The sequence below is a fragment of the Taudactylus pleione genome, unplaced genomic scaffold (genome assembly GCF_031769625.1).
Source record: "Taudactylus pleione unplaced genomic scaffold, aTauple2 ptg000179l, whole genome shotgun sequence".
Taxonomy (NCBI): Eukaryota; Metazoa; Chordata; class Amphibia; order Anura; family Myobatrachidae; genus Taudactylus; species Taudactylus pleione.
The window spans coordinates 6,296,239-6,316,053 of NW_028284581.1; the positions used below are offsets into that span (position 1 = coordinate 6,296,239).

The window sequence follows — 19,815 nt, forward strand, 5'->3', positions numbered from 1 at the left end:
GACATAAAATTTGGTAAACCACAAAACAAGATTCACATGTTAAGTGGAATTTGATATTCAATACTTTGCCAGAATGAGGGTGATAAAAAGAGTCTCCTGTAAGCATGTGTCGACACGTGACACAAGTACATTTAAAGCATCCCAATCTCTTGGGTAAAAAGCTTTGCAAGGGACTCTTACCTCTGCCCGAAATGTCACCTTTAACCAACAAATCCCTGAGGTTACTACCTCTAGAGTAACATGGACAAAATGTGTAATCATTCAATTGCAATTCTTTGTCAGTTTGTACCACATTCCATAATTGTTTAGTAATATTATTAATTTGTGGAGACAATGTATGGAACTGCGTAACCCATGTGAACTTGTTGGTATTTTCAACCCGTGTTTTCCTATGCAAAAGATCTTTTTGAGGCACTAATAGAATTTTCTGTTTCATTTGTAATAATTGGTTAAATTCATAACCTCTAGAGACAAAGCGAGTTATCAGCTCATCAATTTGATGTTCTGCCAACACAGTATCATTATTGATTCTTTTAAGTCTCACCATCTGTGAATATGGGATACCATATTTTAAGCTCATATTTATTATGCCGTTTGCTCCCCTCAGTGTGTCTCTGCATATCTGGTTTCCATGGTGATGGTTGGTGTCACTGACATGCGCAGCACTGATAGGCTGATGATGTCATTACTGTGTGCCCCGGCTCCCGGCCTCGATGCGGGATGCCGTTCAGATGCACGCTGTTCACATGCTGGGTGAGAGGTTATAAGGTAAGAGTGATTTTTTACTGCTTGTATTTCCTGACGAAAATCTTCTAATAAGATTGAAACGTTGAAAACGCCTTATGTGTCTGTGAATTATTCTTTGGATATGCCCTGAGTGCCGCACCTTCTGGTATGCCTATCTGTCGATTTATGTGATGGCACCGGGCGAAGTTTGCTATTATACATGAGTGCCGGACCACATTGGATTTTACATTGGAACAGTTCTATTGGACACATGGAATTGGACCAGGTCATGGCACCGTGCAGAGCTTAATATATGCTCTTGGACAGTATGTATTGATCAGCATCTTGAGGATATTTTTCCTTTTTCCTATTTGGAAAGAGTTTGATTTTGTTTTAAGTTTTTCACTTATTTTTCACTTATTTGGATTACTCGATACAGAGTGCACACCAGTGGATTTGGTGCAATGGCTGAATCGATTGACATGGATGATTTGCAATTTGATGCATTGACTATTCCGCAGTATGAGACACTTAGTTTTTCTGAGTCTGAGGTGGAGCAGATTCTGCGAACTGAACCACTTTTTGCACAACCTGAAGCACTATCTATGGATACAGTTTATCGGGATTTATTATGCCTAAAGAAAAGAGAGATTGATTTTAATTATCATGCTATCGGTCTGAGTGCTTATTTCCGTGCTAAACAGATCCCTAGGGGATTTAGAGTTCGAAATTGCCCTACCATTGGATGATTTGATCCAGCTTTCTGCCGTAAATGGATTGCAGTGTTAAATAAATGTTCACTCGATTTAATGCTCTTAGTCATTGATCAATCCAATAAAGAAGTACAATTAACTAAAGACAAGATTCTTAATTTTGAGCAAGATCACCTACAAGCCTTATCTACGGACCAACAAGAGGATTGGATCGGTAAATTGAAGAATCAAATATCCAACTATAAACGTGATTTAATTAAGTTTAAACGAGAAAAACTTCAAATGGTTGAAAAAGACTACGAGCAACATCAAGTATATCGTTGGTTGTCTGGAAATAGATCTGATGAGAGAAGGATTCCTTTCCATAGCAGAGGGAGATATCCTAAAAATATTATAGATACAGATACATCTGCTGATGGCAACAGTACTACTAGCGACAATGATACCAGATATCGTAAACGCCGGGATCCAACTATCCCTTTAGGGGTGACCACTCGTACCAAGGGAGTTCTTTTAAACGACCCACCCGCAGGGGCGACCAATATCAACGAAAGAGGACGTGGAAGAAAACCTCCGGCAGCACCGAAGAGGAAATAATTTTTAATCAATCCAGTCATGATTTGACTGTAGCAGAACGTAGTTTATTAACTACGGGCTTGTCTTTTGTCCCCTCTAATAACTTTGCGGACTTACGTTGGCAAGTTGAAAAACAACAATTAAATCGGAAACTTAAACTCAGGGAGTATTTTATTAAAAATAAAACTCCGATTTCGTTAAGCACTAATTCGATACCTGAAAAATTAAAACCATTTCAGAAGAAATCCTTATTTGACCCATTGTCAAATAATCCATCGATTAAGACATTTATGAGATTGCTGGAACAGGAAACAATGGAAACAGTTAAAACATCTAGGACCAAACTAAAATATCATAATTTATCATCAGATGAAAGGCGTGCCTTGAAATCTCTTAGAGAGAACGAACAACTGATAATATGCCCTGCTGATAAGGGGGGATCTATAGTCCTTCAAGACATCATGGACTATAGATTAGAAATTAATAGACAGCTCAATGAACCCGGTGTTTACCGTAAACTTAAAGGCGATCCATCGGTTGGATTTTCTAAGGATCTAAAAGAAGTTTTGATAATGGCAATGGATGCTATCCTCATCACTGATTAGGTCTTTCAGATTTTACTTCTTGAATTCCCTATAATACCTATCCTATACACACTTCCTAAAGTGCACAAGGGTGTGCATCCGCCTCCTGGCCGACCCATAATCTCTGCCCGTAAATCTTTATTTCAGCCTACATCGATTTTGTTAGACTCTATTTTGCAGCCTCTCATTTTGGATGAACCAAGTTTCTTGCTGGACACTACCATGCTACTTGATTTATTATTGAGCTTGGAATTACCGAACAAAGGCGTTTGGCTTTGTACGGCAGACGTCACTAGTTTATCCCCCATCATGAGGGTTTGGCTGCTGTCAGGAGACTATTAATCAAGAAGGGGTCATTTGATTTAGCATTAATAGAGATATTGTTACATCTTTTAGAATTGATTTTTACAAAAAAATTCTTTGTTTGATGGGGATTTTTACCTGCAAACTAGAGGATGTGCTATGGGTTCTTCTGTAGCTCCGACATATGCCAATGTATATATGCTTGATATTGAAAAACACCTTTTCTTCAGTAACCCTCTGATTTCATCTAGAATTTTGTTTTACAAAGGTATATAAGGTATATTTTTGATTTGGATTGGCTCAAGTGATGATTTGAAGTGTATTTTTGATGTTCATAATCTTTCCGATAGTCCGGTTAAATTCACATACAAGATGCATCAAGAGGCGATAGAATTCCTAGATGTTAAGATTAGTTTACAGAACTCTAGGATTAATACTACCGTCTATCGCAAAAGTACTGATCGTAACACTTATCTACACGCTAACAGCTGCCATCCCAAGAACTTAAAATATGGTATCCCATATTCGCAGATGGTGAGACTTAAAAGAATCAATAATGATACTATGTTGGCAGAACATCAAATTAATGAGCTGATAACTCGCTTTGTCTCTAGAGGTTATGAATTTAACCAATTATTACAAATGAAACAGAAAATTCTTTTAGTGCCTCAAAAAGATCTTTTGCATAGGAAAACACGGGTTGAAAATACCAACAAGTTCACATGGGTCACGCAGTTCCATACATTGTCTCCACAAATTAATAATATTACTAAACAATTATGGAATGTGGTACAAACTGACAAAGAATTGCAATTGAATGATTACACATTTCGTCCATGTTACTCTAGAGGTAGTAACCTCAGGGATTTGTTGGTTAAAGGTGACATTTCGGGCAGAGGTTAGAGTCCCTTGCAAAGCTTTTTACCCAAGAAATTGGGATGCTTTAAATGTACTTGTGTCACGTGTCGACACATGCTTACAGGCGACTCTTTTTATCACCCTCATTCTGGCAAAGTATTGAATATCAAATTCCACTTAACATGTGAATCTTGTTTTGTGGTTTACCAAATTTTATGTCCTTGTGGACTTACATATATAGGTAAAACCGCTAGAAAATTTAAAGAGAGGATGGGAGTCCATAGATCTACCATCAGAAAAGCACTTAGCAATGGGGACTGTGATCAACCAGTGGCACAGCATTTTTTGGAGGCGGGTCATAATCTTGCCAGTCTCCGTTATAGAATGATTGGCCATGTACCTCCCCTTAAGAGAGGGGGAGATAGGAATGGCATTCTGCTTAAGCATGAATCCTTTTGTATTCACTACTTAGATGTGATCACTCCAAACAGTTTAAATGAGGTCTTACCCTTATCATGTTTTACATGATTCGCATCTGCATGCATTTTGTATCTTTATTGGGCCCCCTATGTTGTAGTATCTGTGCCTCTATTGCTGCTTATAAGATATGGGCCATATGAACAGAACAGTGTTATATCTTTATTTGATACACATGTAGTAATTTCCTTTAGATTGCGATATATATATATCTCCATGTCTATTTTGTATGTTGTTTTACACCAAGCATGCGATTTTGTTTATGTTAAGTATGCACATATTGCATGCTGCTTCATATTTATTATGCCGTTTGCTCCCCTCAGTGTGTCTCTGTATATCTGGTTTCCATGGTGATGGTTGGTGTCACTGACGTGCGCAGCACTGATAGGCTGATGACGTCATTACTGTGTGCCCCGGCTCCCGGCCTCGATGCGGGATGCCGTTCAGATGCACGCTGTTCACATGCTGGGTGAGAGGTTATAAGGTAAGAGTGATTTTTTACTGCTTGTATTTCCTGACGAAAATCTTCTAATAAGATTGAAACGTTGAAAACGCCTTATGTGTCTGTGAATTATTCTTTGGATATGCCCTGAGTGCCGCAGCTTCTGGTATGCCTATCTATCTGTCGATTTATGTGATGGCACCGGGCGAAGTTTGCTATTATACATGAGTGCCGGACCACATTGGATTTATATATAGATATATATATACACACACACACATATTATATATATATATATATATATATATATATATATATATAGTAGTAGAAGAAAGGATGGCACTCCATAGACTTGCAGTATAATATAAAAGCAGTCCTTTATTGACGTTTCGGGGTTTCCCCCTTCCTCAGGGACAACAGTACTATGGAGTGCCATCCTTTCTTCTACTACTACATGGAGATAGAAGCTTGCACCTCTGGAGAGGCACCCTAGCAAGTATCATTTCGTATCCCCTGTATGAGAGTGCCGGGTCTTCTGGTTTATATATATATATATATATATATATATATATATATATATATACACATACACATATATATACACATACACACATATACACACACACATATATATATATATATATATATATATATAAATATATATACATACATACACACACACACACACACATATATATATATATATATATATATATATATATATATATATATACATACATACACTATATTTTTTTTAAACATGGGTTTATTTTTACTTAAGCATCCTACACATGCTCAGCACAAAAAATCAAACAGAAATATTAATAGAAAATTTAAATCTGAATTCCTCGAAATACTCCATGGCAACCATAACAAATTGGTTAAATTGGCGCTTTATCACCTCCTGCAGTGATAAAGCACGACTCCTATCTTCCCAAGAAATCCGACAATGTCCGGCTACCATAGAGTATTTCAAGGAAATTCAATTAACAGTAATAATTCTGTTATTTCCTTACAAACTCCATGGCAAACCTAACAAATGGGATGTAACAATACAGAAAAAACGAGGGTTGGATAGGCATATATCAACACTGATAGTCTTTACTTGCATTTTTAGCACACTATTTTATTGAATAACTGCTTGAAGGAATCTCATTCCAAACTAAGCACCAGCATAAGATGACACATCCAGAAAAGGTAAAGGAATGAAGAGATGCTGCTTGGCATAGCTAGTCTACTGATGATTGAGTGCTGCATGCTTATGAGGTTGCCACCACTATTGCTAAAATGCACCCTTAACCACTTGCCTGGCGTGGTTGCATGTCTTCTGACCATGCCAGACTGTGCATTACCTGACATGGTTGCAAATAATGCGACAAGTCAGAAAGGTCCACTAGGCAGCTGCAAGAAGATAATCTTCCAGCAGCCGCCAATGGCAGAGGGATCTCCCTGCCATTCTGCATCCTCCCTCAGTGTCTACCGTGCAACCAGGCAGTAACTCTCACCTGGCGGCTGCAGAGAGGAGCAGGATGTAAACGGACCAACCTTTAGCCCCGCAGTGTATCCCAGCGGCTGCAGAGAGAAGCAGCCGCCAGGCAAATGTAAAGTCGCAAGGTCCCAATGATTGTTATTATGATATATCGCCGGTCGATATTAAATAAAAAAATTTAAAAAATCTTTATTAATATTGCGTTTCAAAAAATGTTTTCTTTTTGTTATAAAATCTTGTTGGATAAGTTATATATAGATGTACTTTCCCTAATTTAGTCATTAAAAAAAAAAATTCTGAGCAGTTTTTGGAAAAATAGTAGCCAGTTAAGTGGCTAAGACTTCCAACATCTCATGCTCGTTCCCCTTCTAAGCAAATGCAATGACATACCTGATATCCCTGATCTAAGAGTGTGTTTGGATGGACCCTAGAGGAAGGACACAGGTTTCTAAATTCCCTTATTCTGGAAACATAAAAAGAAATGTCTTGACAAGATCCAGAGTTCTTCGTCATCATTAGTTGGTTGAGGGCAAAGAAATTGAAGAAGTTTGCAATTAATATGAAAAGAGGAAACTACCTACAATATGAAAGTAGGATTAGTTTATATTACCACTTTGTATAAATGTTCACAATAGGCATTGTAATTCTCCCACTGACATGATTGCTACCAGAAAAAAAACACCTTAAGTGTCGGTCACTTGAGGGAGACATCTTGCAAAGCTAAAAGAGACCTGATGTTAAAGCATCCAAGAGCAGATCCAAATGTGCAACAAAAGGCTTGATAAGAGGTCCGATTCCCTTTACTGCTTTAACAATAATAAATAAATGTCAGATGCCAGTCTGGTGTCTACAAAAACACTAAGCACAGACACCTTAACTTTGAATAGTAATAGCTGGGATATTCTATAATAATAATCATATTGAAGAAAAGAACATAACATTTTTTTAATGGTAGCAGAATACTCAAGTATAGTTCTGCACAACAAAATATTTCTTCCAAATCCTATCATAAACAAGAATGTTTTCTAACGTGAAGAAGCACTTTGATAACTTTGCCTTTTGCATTTTGGCAAAAACCTCTAAGTCTCCACACCATCAATAAGACAACATCAGGGTCTGGATAAAAAACTGGTCCGTGGTGCAGATCTGAAGTAGGTGGCAGAGACCAAGGATGTTCCAGAAGCATTTACAAAGTCCTACAAACCATGAACATTGAGACCAAAATTAAATAAATGCTATGACATCCCTTGCTTCTTTCCTCATTTTGTGGGGCAAGCAGACAATGAGAGGAAAATAAGAGAACACATATCCCAGCTGTAAGGTCTATGGTTGCGAGAGCACATCTATAATTTTTATACGGATATCCCAATGATGGGAATAGAAGCAAGCTAGTTTGGTGTTTGAAATGGACATCATCAGAATTATTTGAAAAAGTCCAAACTTTGGGAACAGCCACTGGAATATGAAATGGTCTTTTGTCCAGACATGACAACCATCACTTCTGACATCACTGTTCTGTTTTTCTGTGCCAATTTGCAAGTTTTCAACAGCAACTGCCAGACCCACACTCATCTGTGATCTAAGGGCATGACTCAGAGTTGTATGCTAATGCCACTGTTGCTGAGTCTGTGCATGCAGTAAATGTGTGAAAATATGCAAATGTTGCAGACCCCAAGGTCTTATGGAGACGCCCACCTGTGACTTGCAAATCCAAGCGGCTGCATAAAAAGTCGCAGCATCAGCTAATATAGATACAGCATCGGTCACAGATTCTTTGATTATCGCTATTTTGAAAAGCTCTCTGGTCGCGCCAAATAGCCGTGTGTACTGAGACGCGGGAGACATCTTTCTTATATTACCCCCGAAATGGTCGTGACATGCCTGCGTTCTTTGCCGCTAGACCCTATTACCTCCCCTAAGCACTCCCCTAAGCACTTTACTCTTAATGTGAGTAAAAAGTTGCTGCGAGCGACTACGGTAATGTACCTTGTGGTATGCACAGTGTGACTTAGACATGTGCAGATTGGCGATTATCGCTCAACTGCTAAAACATCGGCATAGTGTACAACTGAATCAAGCCTCAAGTCCCTTCAGTCTAGCAAACAGTAGCACATATATCATCTTAGCGACAAACGCTCCTTGCATCAATCTCAACGCCCAACTATTTAAACTGCTCAAGAGGTGTGATTTCTTTGGGCTAAGGAATACAGGGCCCAATTCAGACCCGGTTGCGATTCGCAACCGGTTCGATGGTGGCCCAGAGCGCATGCGCACGACGGAGCCGGCTCCGTCGTGCACATGCGCGAGACCCAGATAGCGATGGGCAAGCATGGTCTCTTACCAAAGGGGGCGTGCGGTCGATGTTGAGTGACAGCACGCCCCCTTTGGTGGGCAGGCCGGGGGAGTGGCTGCCCAAATGGAGGCATTCCCATGTGAATGCCTCTGTTTGGGGCCGGCCCCACTGACATCACGAGTGATGTCAGTGGGAGAGATTTCGGCTGTTAGAGCCGAAATCTCTCTGGGGCTTGCGGCAACGAGACCCTACCATAAGGGTCTCGTCGCAAGCCCGATGGTCGCGATGGTCTTGACCATCACGACCATCTTCCTGGCCACTCGCTATATCTGTGGGTGGTCACCCACAGCTATGCGAGCGGCCAGGAGGCTGTTCTTAAAAAAAAAATAGCCCAGCCCTGATTCAGAGCGAGCGCTCTGTCAGAGCGTCTGGCTCTGAATCAGGGCCACAATCCACATAGAAAGACCCTCATAGGCTTCAGACAAAGGCTTGTCACACACTCAATGGACACAAATATACTTGCTGGTTTTCTTTCCTTCAACAGGCTCCGGGAGAGTATTTAGAAGAAATAGAATCACTAAGTCACTATAAAAATGATAAGAAAGCACTCTTAATAGGGACTTACCTGGAAATGTTCTTAGATTTTCTGGCGGCGGCTCAGGTTCCATCATGGTAGGCTTACTTATAAATCTTTTTTAGTGTTCCGGAATGATACAGCAGGGAGACTTCAGATTTCTCACTCTATAATTATCATCAAAGCTAGTCTACATTGCACTGTATGCCTGGACTGGAAGTGTGGACATGTGTGCCCTGGTACCATGCCCACGTTAGCATGCAATGGCCAGGTATTCAGGCCACATGGTTAATACTGAAAGTAGTAACTTGCGTCTACAGAGAGCCACCCTATCCTGTCTTGCACTATGGAAAACATGTTGCAGCGACCCTCTGGACTCACTGGGAATTGGTAAGCCGCTGACACAATGAAAACCAACTACCTATGCTCACATAGGTTACAACCACTTTACCCAGCTAAAAGACAAGAAAATCACAAGAAGGGAAGGGGGAGACACTATATTCATTCCTTTTTCTGTGTCTACTCAGCTAACAGAGTTGACCCATTCGTTAAGGCTGCCATGAAGTTTAAGGAGGAAAATATAATTTTCTTTGCTATATTGGTTGGTCATTGTGAAATGTAACCTCGGTTAAAGTCTACAAGGGAACACTGAGCCAATGGCCCATTTATAATAGAAACTGGTAAGATACTGCCTGGGCTTTTTGAAAAACAAATGTCTTAATTCAAACTTTACAGTTAATTTATCAGTGACTAAGAGTGACAATCTACCATACAGAGTAAAAGTTTCTCTAAATTAGTACATGTTTAGAAAAGGATGTACAGCTAAGCATAGACCTGTTATGACTTGATTAGCATTCAATATATATTTTTTTTCTTTTTCTTGGAGATATTTGTTTAGTAATGTGGTATAAGCAAAAAAAGTATTTTGTAATAGTTTATCTTTGACTTTTCTAACTTGCACTAGAATAAAGAGCATTTACCATTGACTTAATAGTAAAAATGGCGTTATGCTTACCAATCTTGGAAGCATATGAAGTCCAATAGTCCTAAGTAGAAATCCGGCTACCTTTCTTTATTTGTACTTCTCTTTAATATTAACATTAAGACAGTGGTCCCCAAACTTTCTTGAATCCCAGCGCTCTAGAGTATCAGCATTTTTTTCACGGCACCCCCAGGCCAAAGTTTTCTTATTGAGAAATTCAGCAAAAATTTGTAAATTGTGTTTACTTGTAATCCTTAATTCAGATATATGGTTGGGATCAGGGTTGTGCTTCTGTTTGTCCACAATATTTATGATTGGCCACCAGCACTGGTTTTGCCTATCACATGGTCCATAAGTAATTTGATTTGGTCCTGGACCACCAACCCATGGCACCTTGTTTGGGAACCACTTAATTAAGGTAATGATAAGTAGCTACATTTCCTTCATCAATTATTTTACATTTAACAGAATATTACAGAACCGTCTGACTTTCTCCCAGTGCTGCCACTTTACCACTTCTCCTCATGACATACAGTACAGTACCTCCGTTACTCAGTAACACAGTTCCTATGATCTACTACATGAGTAAATGAACACTGACACACAGACTAATCTCTGTGTATTGACACCTGTAACAACTATGTGGCATGCAGTACACCAGCTACTGATAAGCAATGCTAGAGGAGAAGTGAGGAAGGATTTATAATCATCCCCTGTGTCTGATCTGCTATCAGTCGCCAGTAACTTTACTGATACTGTAGGAGGAACAGCAAGGTGATTGTTGTGGGAGGTATTGTTGGATTACCCATGTGCAGATAATTGTATGAAGAATGTAAAAGTAGAGGCACTGGGCAAAGCATAAAGTCAGGCAGTCAGCCAGATAATAACATTGTCCCCACCATTCCTAATACACTGCAACTGCCACATCAGATGAGATTTTCATACTCCCCTCCCCCTCCCTCCAATCATGGTAGGAATGGTGCTGGAACTAAACATTGGTTCTCTAGTAGTATCAGGGCCATCTCTTCCATTGGGCTTGTTGGGCAGTTGCCCAAGGGCCCGAAGCTTGGAGGGGCCCACCAACCCGCCCCCCTGCAGCTGTGGCCAGTTGGTAAATTTGTGATATTTTTATAAGACGGCCACCTATGCACTGTGGGCCTGATTCAGAGCCGCTCGTAAGCGGCCGCTCATTCGCTCCGAGCGATGTTCGCACATCTGCGCATGCGTATGGGTCAAAATACGCATGCGCCAACCAGTCAGTGCGGTCGGAAAACATGTGTTCACAAAATTGCGAGTGCCTGCTAATTTGAGTGACAGGATGAGGTGTTTGTGGGTGGTAACAGGGGAAGGTGCTTGAAAACGGGGAGTGGAGATCTGAACGCAGGCGTGCCAAATGGTCAAAACGGGCGTTTTAAGGGTGTGCATAATTAACAAAGCAGTGTCATCGACCACGTCACTTGGTTGTTTCTTAGCCTGAACTGTTCGCATGATTGCGGTAGGAAAATCCAACCACAAGCACTGCGAGCAGTTCAGACGCCTTTTGATGTACTCGATTAATCAAATAAATAGCGGAGATGACGTATGATGCGAGCGGCCAGGGGGCGTCTTTACAAAATAGCGAGCGCATGTTTCGTTCGCTCGCTCAGACATAGAGGCGTCAACAGACCGCAAAGAGTGAGCGCTCAATTTAAATAGCCGGCCCCTTTTTCTGAACGAGCGAGCGCAAATAGCGTCCGGCTCTGAATCAGGCCCTGTATTCCGATCTAACCTCCCCCACCCCATCCCCCCCTGTGACGAGTACTCACCTCAGTCCCGTTTCACTTCATCCGTCCGCTTCAGACCAGTCAGACCAGTCTCTCTGCATGTGTGGGAGGCCTGATGGGCATGCAGGAGGGTTTAATTTTAGTTACCATTTACATTTTTTTCCCATGAATGGGTGGGTAGAGGCCCCAGTGCATTGCTTTGCCCAGGGCCTACACTGCTGTTAAGATAACCCTGAGTTGTATCAGGGAAAAGATTGGTGCTCTGAGGAATTGTTGCACCACTGCTGTCAAAGACATGCAAGTTACACAACATGACATTTATTATTTTTCTATTGCGATCTATAACAAAATAGTTACAGGATACTTACTGCTCTTGCAGCCAACATCGTGGGAATACCAGTGAGAAAGGTGAAATAGTATCCAGGATAAACACCATGCCACAGGGCAGATAAGAGAAATGTTAGACATGTGCGATATTTTGGTGCTCTGTCATAACAAACGCTGTAAAAATAAAAAGTTAAACACTAAATCTTCAGATGAACACGCTATGGAGAATTTTTTCACTATTCCTTATGTATGAAGGAATAACCTTACTAGTATATTGCTCTTACTGGCGAAGGCTTCGCCATGCTTTTGAAAATATATCAAGCAATATTCTTACTGCTCAGTTATTGCCATCTTAGGATAAAAGGAGACGATTGAACAACAAAATTGTTCTGTATCCACAGTGCCTCTTAAGAGGCTGATATATCGTTCAATCGTTCATTATATCTGCTAATGGATAGGCCCTGAAAGATGACAGACGTGCACTCCCGCAGCCGATAAATCGCATCTATCATCTCTCCAACATGTTGGTCAATTATCGCATATAGCTGTACGATATTAGCAATATTATGCAGTTTATATGCAGTAAACGACAAGAGATATTAGCAGCAGCTACAGAGCGCTGCAGAGAAACAAAGCCACTCCCTGAATGACGTCATGCGATATCGTTCATCGTTTGCCAAAATCTGTCATGTACATGACAGATATCGTTCAGCGCAGCCACCGGAACTTTCAAGGGATATCTTTTGTCTTTCATCGCTCAAAAATACATCTGCTAATAGATAGGTCCTTAAGAATTTATTATTCTGGTCTTGTTAGGAATCTTGTATTCACAGTGCAAATCGGTGTCAGTGTACTAAGCTATATGATGTGATGGCGCTTTAAAATAAATAGCATTGTGTTGTTTGTGTTTGCAGTGGGCCCCCACACATGCTAAGCTGATCAGCATTAAGAACATCATAATGAAAATAAAATGGGTCTCTTTTTTTGTATAACCAATTTCACAACAAGATGACTTGAAAGTCATTGTTACTAATTATTCCACTCTGCAATAGTTACAAATATCAGCTTCTCTGCAGAATTAAATGATAAAGGGGTTCTCCATCTCCGGAGACTTCTTCCCATAATCAGGGTAAATCTCTATATATAATGTCCTGTTGGGGTCCTTTATTGGCATCCATGCCATTTCCTAACATTAAGAAAGTCAAGGATAAACAAAAATCCCTGTAGGTGACACACAAAGTGTTCCCAATTTGGAACACAGAATTGATCAGCCATTTGGATTGTGATAGCTCTAATCTAATTGCACTACAGGTGTCAAATCAGATTACTCCGCATTCCAGTTATGGATCTCCAAGTGAAATGATGTGTACCCACACTGCTGCAGCGGTCTTATTTAACCTTCAGTGAACTAGGTGGGATGTGACATATAACTTTTAAAAAAAATACTGCGCACAGGTTGCCGTTTCAAGTAGCTGGAACTGCAACGTTGCCAGTTTGCAAAAACGGTGTCTTAGAGCATCGAGTGTTAGCGCGGCGAGTACATGTACGTAAAGTGCGTGTGGGCATCTCATACTCCACCTGGTTCAGCACCTGCCTTGCTGTCAGCCAAGAGTAATCTTATTAGGACTGAGTTGACCAAGTTCATTATAATAATTTCTAATTGCTCATAATTTTAATTTTCACTAACGATTGTGATTCAAACGTGTTCCAAAAGATCTTATTCACAAAAGTTGTTACTAGAAGACTGATAAGTTTAGTTTGTTAAAAATAGTTTTATTTTTGTTTTCTTATTTTAAAAGATTAAAAATAGTTTATTCCCTTTTTATTATTTTATTTTTATACCTTTATGACAGTTGGAATTACTGTCGTACTAATTAGTATACTTATATAGCATGTGGTATGAGATACCCCAAATGGTTAGCCAGGTTGATTTTTTTCCACCTGGTTCACGGAAGGTTAAGGTAATGGTGAGGGTACCAATCAAAGCTCCCCCTTCACTCCTTATTTAATGCTGTATGTGGTAAAATACCATTTCAACAGAACATTGTCCTTGGAGTGAGAACACCTATAAATCTTTATAATTGTTTGTCTGTTTATAAAAAAAAAAATATCGCCAGGAGCTAGCTGGCTGCCAGGATCTATTGCAGTGATTAATACTGTAGCTAGCGGGGAGGAGGAATGATGTGGATGCCATCATTAACTGATTGTATGGTTTTCAGATTGAGGCGTTAATGCAGCATGGATAGCTACTTTACTTTCAGCATTAGGCAGAAGAAAAAGAACATTGATTAATATTGATTTGTTGAGCATCTTATTACCAATATTGGCATAGGAATAAAAAGTGGTTGGGTACATATCTTAACAAATTTGTGATGGACAGTTTTTTATGTAATATGTTCGATAACCCATTCTTAATAACAGTTTAATGTGTTACCTCTTTAACCATGCAGCGGTCTGAATATTCCAGTTGTCTATGTACATTTTAAAACTTGTAGCAGTCTAGCAAGAAAGAGATGACAAACATATTAATGCCAGCAGCCACATGCCAACGTTTAAATTATGTAGAACTGTTTTCAACACACAACCATGCCTTAGGGCAGACTTGTGTCCAGATTGACTTTTATCTTCGGCATCTTATCCACTCTACTAGTTTTCTCACTCCAGTTATTATATTAAAAAGACTGGAAAGAAACAGGTTTTGAAGGGAAGTATTAGCAGAGCACATCAACATTTACAAACATGACATACTTCCAATTATAGAAGCGGTGAACAGAAATATATCTTAACGGACTAAAAAGTAGTCACCACCGTACAAACATACATCAGATTACCTAGCGATATGGCAGGTATGTGATCCAATGTGATGAGGTATCTTGTAACAGGCACAAATATAGGTTCATGTTATAAAAGGGAGTAACGGGACATGAAGACATTCTACATGGTTTTGGAGAGTGGTTTGTAGCACTTGGGTAATAATGTTGCATTCTGGCCGAATGGTTTTATTGGGTCATTTATTACGCTCTATATCGCTTCACTGACTTTGCTACTTCATGCACAGTAAAAGCCAACTCAATCAATTTATATTTTAAACTCACCTCTATTTTCCATATATTAAGGTTACTTATTAAATCCCATCGAGCATTTCCATCTTCATCCACACCATTAAAGCCATATCCAGCAGCATTATTTACTGCATCCGCTAAATAAAATAAAAGGCAGTTAAAATTTCAAATACACAATTCACAGTGCTATCCTAAAGGGTTTTAGTGATCTTGAATTAATATAAAACACAAAAGCAGCATAATATATTTATACTTGTGCACAATACCGCATCATAAAACTAAAAACATGCATTAACTGTAAACAAAAAAAAAAATGGAAAGCATCTCAATACGAATACAAGATCACTTTTTATAGGCTTTGTTTGCATAGCTTAAAAAAAAGGCATTGGATTCTCTATCATTCACATTTAAGCAGCAGTTTATATTTCCCTATGTCTTCTCTCTATGTAATATGACTTTTGTAATAAAATTCTACACTATTCTTACCCAATGTCCATGCAAAATAATACTTAGGCTTGCAAGCCATTGATGCAACGTAGAGGTAGCACAGTCTCACTATTAATGGCGAGTCGTTGATAAAATTGTCATCCAAAATATATACAATGGGGAAAGCTTTACTAACAGTCAAAAATAAAATGAGCGATACCACACAGATACAGAGCTTGTTAGTTACAGTTTTCTGAAATGAAAAAAAAAAATCAAAGTTATTACACAAGTCTTATTTATCAATGCAATGCAGCATGGTGGTCAAATAGAAATGGCAACATGTCCACTAAGCGATACAAAAGCAGCCCTGGACCTGCTGTACTCCTCTATAAGAGCAAGTGCGCCTTGATCTCGCCGAGACGCATATGTTTATGAAACATATGATGGCTTTCACACAGGAGCAAAAGTTTGTCCAGAGCAAGGAAACCAGTTGGTGGAGCAAAGGCATTTCTTGTAAAGTAGGTAGTGCCTCAGATGCAGAGTAGGACAATAACAAGATTTCTTCTCGAGAAGCAAAGTTATTGAAATTAGATAAGAGGGGCAGAGACAATGCACCTTTAGCTATACTGCTTCCTATGTGGAGGGGAGAATGGCCATTTTCACTCCAAGATTTTTGCACCGGTTCTAGCTAGTGGTCTTTGGTCATCACTCATATTTGTAATGAAAACCAATTTACACCTCCAGGTTGCATTCCAGGTGCACTCCAAAACAATGTAGTAAAAAGCTTCATAAACACAAAATTGCCACATATAATAAAAATAGCTCTTGTATTCACACTTTCATAATTCAGGTCATAAATAGAGTAACCTTGAAAGCAATTTTTAAGCAAAAAACTGAAAAGTCTATTTTAATAAAAGTGGTAGTAATAAAGTTATAGAAGATTGGACTTTTATGTGAGGTTTACACTTTCATACAATACACAATATGTAAATGTATTAGGAAAGTACACCAACAATGTAGTGCACGCTGAGGATTCTATCTAGACGCACCTGTACAAAACTAAAGTGTTCTGCGGGGAACAACGGTGCTCTTAATAAATGATCTTGGATAAATACACTAACAGTCATGGTGAAGCACTCGTGATTCAGTTAGCATCTATAACAGTATATCCTGTGAGACTATATTGAACTGATCTGCCTCTGTACAGAAAGTCTGAAATGTTATTAGTACCAATGGGGAGCGGTCATGGTACTTTTATTTAGATAGTTTGTTGCCATTGTTAAATCGCATAATGGTTCTATTTTTCTGTCATTAGAAAAACGTGAAACATTACAAAGAACAAGGATTCTTTCTGAAATGTTATTTTCCCAATCCCGGCATTTCTCTTGCTTGAATCCTAAGGGAACAAGGCAGTGAACACTGGCTGCTGTGTAACCAATATCAGTATGACATGGGGCAAGACAAAATGTTTGCTTCATGGTCAATCAATTTCTAGTTTTTCCTGAATCATGATACGTTTAATTGTAGAAAACTACAGAAGATTAGAGTATTTTTTTTTCTTTAATTGATTATGTTAGAAAAAAGTTATGTATTGTACATTCCAGCTATATAAATTCATCCCTTATTCCATCACAGTGGATCACATAAGCTATATGTCTGAGTGCTAGTAGTAATAAACCACAGACATTAGACTAGAAATGATGGCAAAAAAACATAGTAAAAGTTCCAGACAATCCCCTCTTTTCTTGTTATAAAACTTTAGTCCCATTCTGTATCACTATAAGATTAAATAGTAAGCATGCCAATTACTACCATAAAAATAATATGTATAATAAATATTAGCATTTAGAGGGACTCCCCCCATTTACAGATGTAATGATTTAAAATGTGCAGTGTTCCCTCACTAAATATTCAGAGATTTACATTTAAATATAGATATAAAGATGAATAAGCATCCAGGGTCTGCACACAGCTTCCCAAACTTCCCCCTTGCAATAAGACATTAATTATCAACAATTTGATATAAACCTCACAGGTTACACTGATGCGATTTATTGCATAAATGTTCTGTTCGCACTGCAAGACACACGCAGCCATAAAAATGGGCACCACTGGACCCCATACTAAATGGAAAAGCAGAACATACAGACTTCAAATTTAGCTGTACTCTAACTGAAGTGATGGCATCTCTGTTAGTAACAGGAATCAATAATCTTTTTTTTTTTTTTTTTTAATATTAGTTTATGTTTCATTCAACACAACAGGGGCTGGTTTTACATTTTGTTTTAAATGCATTTTAGTGCTGTAACAAAAAAAATACTTTTAGGAAAATCTGAAAAGTGGTGGGGGGACAAAATAATAAAAAATGTCTCTTTAATACTCACATTTGGAGAAGGTTCGGGAAATGTTGCATATCCTTTTCGTATTGAGTTGTCTTCTAGTAACTTTCTTTGTATGTGTCGTCCTTCAATAAATGCAATATAATCCTGGAAGTTGCTACACGGCCCAGCCAGGATACTCATAAAATTGAGGTGATAGCTAAGGTATTCCAAAAAAGTTGGTCTTCTCCTGGAAAAAGACTATAATAAATGCCCAAAAGTAGTGTTGCTGTAACCCATAGTCTTATTTTATTAAAGAAATTTTCTTCACAAAATGTTGTCATTTGCAAAAATATAAAATGAATGGAGATTAAAATTTGTATATTCTAAATAAATAACAGGTAAATAAATGAGCATAATGCTAACAAAATAAGATATTTACTTCAATAGCAAAATGTTACCCTTATTGTCATAGTGTCTGGCACTGTCGAGAAAAGCAGCTCTTTTGTGACCAACCAACTTGTAATCTATTTATGAAGCATTAAAACGTTACATAACAGTTGGTACCACAACATATACAACTGGCTCCTACAACAACACACTTGTGCAGCATTTTTGTGCCAGGTACTGTAACTGCGCGCACATGATAAGTTATTTAAACCCTGCAGAATACATAGGGGTCTATTCATAGAGCAGGAAAAAGCTCTGTTCTGCTCTTACCCCAGCCACCGCTGGTGACCCGGACTAAATAGCAACTGCCCCCACATCCTCCCACTCTGCTCCTACCCGTGTCGCTGCTAGTGACCCGGCATATGCATTATGCCAACATATGAATACAGCATGCACAGAAGAATGGTAGCTCAACAATACAACAATAAGGAATGGGAAAAAGATAACGTAAAGAGGATCACATAAGTCCCCTGTAAGGCGACATATCGTACAACAGCAAGTTATACATGAATTACTAGAAAACGGAGCTAAAACGAAAATAAAAAAACGATAAGGAGAGATAGCAGAATGTACACTGCCATCAATGTACATGAATAGACCCCATAGATGGTGAATTCAAAAGGAACATGGAAGGATTCCAAAGCCAGAAGATTCATATGTTCTACAACCTGGGGTGATCTCGCTTGTGAGAGCTTCCAGTTGTGCACATAAAAAAAGTCAGATTTCTATATTAATATTATGCAATAAATATAAAGAGTGAAATATCTTACTTTACACAATTCTGGAGTTGGTACTTGCTCAGGGACCCTGCACTCTGACATATCCCTGTAGAGAGAGACAGCGAGAGAGAGAGAGACAGCGAGAGAGAGAGAGAGAGAGAGAGACAGCGAGAGAGAGAGAGAGAGAGAGAGACAGCGAGAGAGAGAGAGAAAGAGAGACAGAGAGCGAGAGAGTGAGAGAGAGACAGAGAGTGAGAGAGAGACAGCGAGAGAGAGAGAGACAGCGAGAGAGAGAGACAGAGAGAAGAGAGACAGAGAGAAGAGAGACAGAGAGAAGAGAGACAGAGAGAAGAGAGACAGAGAGAAGAGAGACAGAGAGAAGAGAGACAGAGAGAAGAGAGAGCGCGAGAGAGAGAGCGCGAGAGAGAGAGCGCGAGAGAGAGAGCGCGAGAGAGAGAGCGCGAGAGAGAGAGCGCGAGAGAGAGAGCGCGAGAGAGAGAGCGCGAGAGAGAGAGCGCGAGAGAGAGAGCGCGAGAGAGAGAGCGCGAGAGAGAGAGCGCGAGAGAGAGAGCGCGAGAGAGAGAGCGCGAGAGAGAGAGCGCGAGAGAGAGAGCGCGAGAGCGAGCGAGAGAGCGCGAGAGAGAGCGAGAGAGCGCGAGAGCGAGAGCGCGAGAGAGAGAGCGCGAGAGAGAGAGCGCGAGAGAGAGCGAGAGAGAGAGAGCGCGAGAGAGAG

General features: G+C 39.5%; 1 protein-coding gene across 2 annotated transcripts in view; it reads right to left on the bottom strand.

The window, feature by feature from the left end:
• Positions 1–19,815, bottom strand: part of MBOAT1 (membrane bound glycerophospholipid O-acyltransferase 1) — an 84,324-nt gene that overhangs the window by 14,105 nt on the left and 50,404 nt on the right. For both annotated transcript variants that reach the window (XM_088475849.1, XM_088475850.1), the window contains exons 6-11: positions 19,134–19,188; positions 17,980–18,163; positions 15,656–15,848; positions 15,203–15,306; positions 14,542–14,606; positions 12,149–12,281 (exon numbers count right to left, since the gene is read on the bottom strand). In XM_088475849.1, the coding sequence (XP_088331975.1) occupies positions 12,149–12,281; positions 14,542–14,606; positions 15,203–15,306; positions 15,656–15,848; positions 17,980–18,163; positions 19,134–19,188 (734 nt within the window). The remainder of the gene's footprint in view (positions 1–12,148; positions 12,282–14,541; positions 14,607–15,202; positions 15,307–15,655; positions 15,849–17,979; positions 18,164–19,133; positions 19,189–19,815) is intronic.